This window comes from Barbatula barbatula (assembly GCF_947034865.1).
Source record: "Barbatula barbatula genome assembly, chromosome: 18".
NCBI classification, from domain to species: domain Eukaryota; kingdom Metazoa; phylum Chordata; class Actinopteri; order Cypriniformes; family Nemacheilidae; genus Barbatula; species Barbatula barbatula.
The window spans coordinates 19,761,789-19,768,346 of NC_136781.1; the positions used below are offsets into that span (position 1 = coordinate 19,761,789).

A 6,558-nucleotide genomic window follows, 5' to 3' on the forward strand; every position below is an offset into this window, starting at 1 on the left:
TTGATGTGCCATAAAGCGTGTTGATTGCCTGGGTTGATTATTTCTCTCACACTTTTTGTCACATTAGTAGAGCATAAAATCACTGAAAATAGTCGCATCCTTTATCAAAATGATAAAAATACTTTTTAACAACAGGCATATTCTGCATGCACCCACTAATAAGCGGCTCTGCTGTATTTATTTTGATTTTTTTTCTTGAATTTGTCTCTGTTTTCAAATTTTCTCATGAAGCATCTGACATGTGTGTAATATTACCCTCTGCACCCTTTGGTACAATAGCACTAGTGTGTTATTTTAATAATTCAACAGTACCAATATAATTAAATATGATCAATCCATCAACAGATCAAGAATCAACAGATGTTGTTTACGGTAGTTGTAATTCATATTATTACTATTCACATTGCACATAGTCAGGAACAAATGTGTAATACAAAGCATTGGAAGTCGCTTCGGATACAAGCGTCTGTCAAATGCATAAATGTAAATGTTATACACTAAAATGTTCTCAGATGAGTGTTGGTACAGGCTCTCATTGTCAATCTCTAATTCATGGGGAGGACATTTTTAGTTACAAGATTCCAAAATTTGTACTGTGGTGGCTTTCAATACGTACCGAGAACTAAACTAGACCCGTTTGCATGTGTATGTGTAGTGGGTAAGGGTGGAACAAAAGTTGGGACTGGCCATTTGTAATGTAATAGTTGCTAAAGTTGTGGTCAGCCATGTATGGTGCAGGCTGGTAGTAGCAGGTGACATTATTGGCATTGGGGATAATATTCTGCTCACCCAGGACTTTGAGTGCTAGAATAGTAATCATATTGAGAGTCTGACGGCGTTCATGGCCCATCAGACAAACAGTGCTCTCGTTGACCACTCTCCGAAGTGTCATCAAGTAATCATATTTGCTCTTCTCCTCACCGATAAAATGGTTGCGCAAATATGATTCAATCTTGCGCTGCTGCTCATTAACATCAGGAAAGTCGATGAAAAAGCGTGAACACATGTAGCGCTCAAGTGTTTTAATTTCAGTCTCACTGGCAGGTTTGAAGTCCCGGACAAGCAGATTGCTGTACTTAAGCAAGCCTCCACCCCTGATCTCTTCAGGATTGCGTGTTGCTATTAACCTGTACCGCAGGTGGTCCATTGCCTGCTCAAAGTCACCATACATGCTCTCAGCCATCACTGTGATGCAAGGTAGATCTTTTGAAGAAAGAAGAGAATCTTTATTGTCTAAAGATGAAATCTCTACATGGCCATCTGAAGTTTTTAACATGTTTACTGCAAGGGGTACATTAGAGAGGTCTAGGACATCAAGACACATAGCTGGTTCTAAAAATGGTTCTGAGATTTTAGAAGATTCTTGACGTGCTGTTGAGGATGTGGAAGCTTCTAAAGGCTTTGTAAAATGTGTTGATGATACTGTGATGCTTTGAACCTTTGGTGAGGGGTTATCTGGTTCCAACTCATGTGCGTATAATTCTGAAGGTTCTTTATTCTGTGGACATGGTACAAAAGGTTCCTGATTATGTAAGGAGGATACAGTGTATAAGTGGATTTTGGATGATTGCGCATGTTCTGAACACAAGGACGTGGTTTCCACCATTTGTGAATCCATAGAACCTATTGTAGACCGTGGATTCCTCAATTTGAAGAGACAATTTGTTGCACTAGGGACCGGTTCTGAGGGTTGAGTTGAATATTTTGGTGATATGGAGTCTTCACCTTGGGCATACAATTCAGGATTTTCTTTCCTGGTTGAGTTCATATGATAACTTTCATCAGCCTGAAGTAATAGCTGAGAGTTCACATGAATGAGAGGTGACATTGCCTTACACCGTGCTGCATCTACCCATCCACTGTTAGGCTGTTTCATCCTGTTTTGATCTTTTAGGAAGTTATTCGGATCAGGCATAGTGGTTAGCACAGAGACATGGGTAGCTTCACCAGTCTCTGGCTCTGAGCTCTGCCCTTGGTTTATCTCTGGTGATATACTAAGGGGAATTGGCTCTTTTGAATGCACAAAGTTCTCTGAAGTAGAATTTGAAAGAGGTCCAGTGGCAAATGCTAATTGTTTAGAGTCTGGGTCTTTTTCTGAGGCACTGGATAATTCATAGGTTTTTGTGGTAAGACCTGGCAATTTCACATGCATAGGTAATGACTCCTTTGGGTACGCTTCAGGTGTATGCGAAACCTCACATGTATTAACATTTGAATTATCTGATGGTGATTTTTCAGGTGAACACAATACAGGTGCCTTTTTAGACATTTTATGAGGAGGTTTTGGTGAGGAATGCTTGAGAACAACCATTTGCCAGCTTCCACTGTTTGTCTTAGCAGGTGGTGCAAGAGGATACTTAGCACAGGACTCCAATGTTGTTTGTGTAAGAACCGTAATTGGAGCAGGTTGGAATGAGCAACCATCACCAATAGTCCCCTTTGTTGAAAGGCAAGAAAAGTTTCTATGTACTAATTCTAACCATTGTTGGGTATTGACGGAGCCTATGTCTAACATATATTCTGTTTTGTTAGTATCTGTTGTACTAATGTGTGTTTCAGTTGGCGATGTGGATTCTTTAACACCGATTATTTCCCTCTTCAGCACAATCAGTTCTTTTTTACCTCCTGAGTCAACATCTGTTTCATTTGTATGTACCACGACTGGTGTGTCTGTCAACAGAGACAGATTTTCAAGTTCATTTTTGTCCTTCACATGCACCACAAAAGAATGTTCTGATTCTAGCTCCAAAGACTCAGACACAGTAATTTCAGTCATCTCTGTTTGCACAACCTTTTCAACTGTTTTAACAGTTGTTTCTTCTGAAAATGTAGACGGTTTCCTCTGACTTCCATTCATATGACTGTAACTGTTACAGTCACAAGAACTATGCGTGTCATTGGTTTCACAAGACATGTCAATATCACCTTCCTTGCTATGTTTCATTTCACCAGAGTTAATGGATTGGTTATTTGACGGAATTCCACGCGTTTGAACAGAGGAAGAATCCTGTTCCTCCTCCCTGTGTTTCAAAAGCCTCTTTTCAGCCTCCAAATAGGACTGCAGCATGGTGTCAAGGATGATCTGAAAAGAGTCCACACTGAATTCAAACTGTCGTCGTAGAGAGTTGACAAACTTGAGCTCTACATTTTTCCCCCTGTTGTTTGAAAGAGAGATGAGGCTCCATCGGTCATGCTCATTAAACACCTTGACCATTTTTTGTACATATGCCTCTTTCATAGTTATGGCTGTGATTTTATCTTTGTTGACTCCTTTAGGTAGGAAGTCCAGCAAACAGCCCAGAACCACTTCCTTAATGATTTGGAAGTCCTCCTGTTTGGGAAGTTCCACTCCAAAGATGATATCTAAATCTTTATAGCAAGTACCATTCTCTTTGACCAGCACATGACTTGCTGTAGAACCATTTAGACGGACATCTTTCACCTTGATATTCTTCAATATAAGTCTGTCTCTGACCACATGGATGATGTCCTTGGGTTTGATTTCCAGTGTTGGAAAATTGCCCCTGCCATGAATGGGAATGACCTCTGTGAGAATTTGGTCCAAATTCATCACCTGCTCTTGAGTCAGTTTGTGAAATCGTCTTTCATCTTGCATCTCCATGTTCACTAGATGTGGGAAAAATACAAACAAAGTTAAAGATAAAATAAATATCTGACTGTATACACAGTTAAATTAAGTAATATAAATACATTTCAATCTATTTTATAGAAAGTTATTTAAAAGTAATTTTTTATCCTTAGATTTAATTTTAGATTCTCTATTGTCCATAGCATACCCTGCACGTCTATTGGATACTTATTTGGTGTCTGTGTTTTTAATTTTTAAGATTTTGTTGATGATGGTTTTGAATTTGAACACAATAGATAGATAGAACTCTATACATACAGTATATTTTTATTTTAAAAGCTTTTTATTGTTTGACTTATTGTTGAACAAAGGAATCTCTGCCTTCTGTGTCAATATCCCCTGGCTGACTCATGTCATGAGGTAGAATCTTTTTCATATTTTTTAAGTCAAATGGTTAACTATTATCAGAATCAAACAAATTACATCTTAAGACTTATGTTTTTCTTGACTATTTGACATATATTCAGTTGATTTTTCTTCTAAGCATTTTATTCTAAGCGTTGCGGAAAAAAACAAGACCAAATAAGAAAAATAAAATTATAGGAAAACAAGGCAATGATAAAATAAAAAATCTGAGATGCCCTTGTGCCCTTGTGAATGTTTTAGATTTCTACCTAGATAACACATGATTCAACTCACCTTCTTGTTAGTGTGTTAATTATTAGACATACAGTATGAAACATTAGACTTGTTTGACTTCATGTGGTGGCACCAGAGGTGGGTAGTAACAAGTTACATTTTCTCCGTTACATTTACTTGAGTAAGTTTTTGAAAGAATTATACTTCTAGGAGTAGTTTTAAATCACTATACTTTTTACTTTTACTTGAGTAGATTTTTGAAAAAGAAATTATACTCTTACTCCGCTATATTAGGCTACAATGAGCTTGTTACTTTTACCTATTTGGTATTTTACGCGTCATTGTAGTTATTCACCCCGCGCACGCCTCGTTTTAATGTTTTATTTTGACAGAGAGAGAGACTTTCGTTAAAGGCTCTACCACGTGACCGTGTTTCACCAATTAAACGTTGTCCTGCGCAGTTTCGTCATGTGACCATACTCAATCTCAGTTGTTAGCTTTACAGTCGTATGGTCGTAGGTAGTAAAACAAAAATGTCACAATCATCCGCAATGCAGAAACAGTCGAGGAGGAACACCCCGGCCTCATGTTGAAAATGTTTACCTTCATAAAAGTGCGAAACTGCAGCTACATTATGCGGTGTCTTATGTGTCTACCAAAACAAACGGACATTTCAGCATTCAAAAACTCAACATCCAACTTCAGGAAACATGTATGTTTCCTAAATTCGTTCTTTTTTCTTTATTTGTATTTTTTTTTGCTTTGGATATGCGAATGTTTGTCTTTTAGGCTACACATATTTTAAACATTTCCTATATATACACACACGCACACACACACACACACACACACACACACACACACACAGAGAGAGTTTATGGCTGCCTTGTTCTAGTTCTGCCTGCAGAGCCTGGTAAGAAATTATACAAATTTGGGAATTTTTGTTACTTGTGCTTATTTATTTCGTATTATTTTATTTTTGAAGTACTTTTGATTTAAGCCATTTTGTAATTAATAATTTTATTTTATTGATTGGATGAATTATAATTTGCCTAAAGATGATTATTTTGTATTTTTGTCTGTCTGATTGAATGCTTGTGTTCATAAATAAATCAGACGTTACTCAACAGTTACACAGTACTAGAGTAGTTTTTTCACCAAGTAGTTTTTTACTCTTACTCAAGTAATTATTTGGATGACTACTTTCTACTTTTACCTGAGTCATATTATTCTGAAGTAACAGTACTTTTACTTGAGTAAAATTTTTGGCTACTCTACCCACCTCTGGGTGGCACACAGACCTTTTGTGTGAGTGACATCACAGTAACGTAAGAGAGATTTGAGCGTCTCCATTTTTTGAGACTCTACGTTTGCTCTAAAATCTGTCTCTCAGAACTGTGATGTCACTCGCTGAACGATCTGCGTGGCACCATAGCTAAACACGACTATTTTGGGAGGAGGCTGATGAGCTGAATCAGGTGTTTTTATAAGGACAGGCATATAAAACATTGATGAGGGGCACGAGGACTCAATGGTTTATAGGATTGTATTACACTGTATTTATGCTAGAATTTGATAGTCTTATTTAATTAACACTGCATATAGGAATTTATTGTGTGTCTAATATTTGACCTGTGTTTTGACTTCCATAACCTTTTATGTTTTACTTATAATCAATGTTTTCTTGTACAGCTGCTTTGTAACAATGAAAATTGTAAAAAGCGCTATATAAATAAAGCTAACTTGACTTGACTTACTTATCATGAAACTAGTAAAGGACAACTAAGGGGCAGATTTACTAACAGCTTTCACCAGCTCAAACCATATGTTTGGATAACGTATTCTTGCAAGTTATTTTTGCAATTGATCTTACTATTGTATCAGTTAGTGTTCCTATTATTAATAGGGTCATCCCCGAAGTGGTGAAGCAATGTTGTTGCTTTTTTGTGCATATACACAAATAAAGGTAAACCCTTTACATTATTATCATTTTTAAAAATCCAATTGATTACAAAGACAGCTCACACACGCAAAAAGATTGATTTAAGTAAGGTGAACTTCTTATTTAGTAATGTTGTCATGATTCTGTTGCATCATGTCATGTTTCTCTTGGTTTAGTGGCAGGATCATGACAGAATCTCATGTTTTGTGTGGAGAGAGGTATTTATGGCCCTTTTGGAATTTCATTTACTCTCTCCCGTCTCATCTCTGTTCCCGTCCTCTAGTTTCCTCGTTATTGCTTGTTAATTAGTTCATGCCCCGCACCTGTCCCCATCTTGATTATTCCCTTATTTAATACCCTTGTGTCTTCTGTCTTGTGCTGGTTCATT

General features: G+C 37.2%; 1 protein-coding gene across 1 annotated transcript; it reads right to left on the reverse strand.

Annotated features, from left to right (window-relative positions):
* Positions 1–622: 622 nt before the first annotated feature.
* On the reverse strand, positions 623–3,622 carry tent5d (terminal nucleotidyltransferase 5D; the record flags this gene model as incomplete). The annotated part of the gene is made up of 2 exons (XM_079479465.1): positions 623–1,185; positions 2,986–3,622. The coding sequence occupies 2 exons, from the start codon at positions 3,620–3,622 to the stop codon at positions 623–625; spliced, it is 1,200 nt and encodes a 399-aa protein (XP_079335591.1).
* Positions 3,623–6,558: the final 2,936 nt, after the last annotated feature.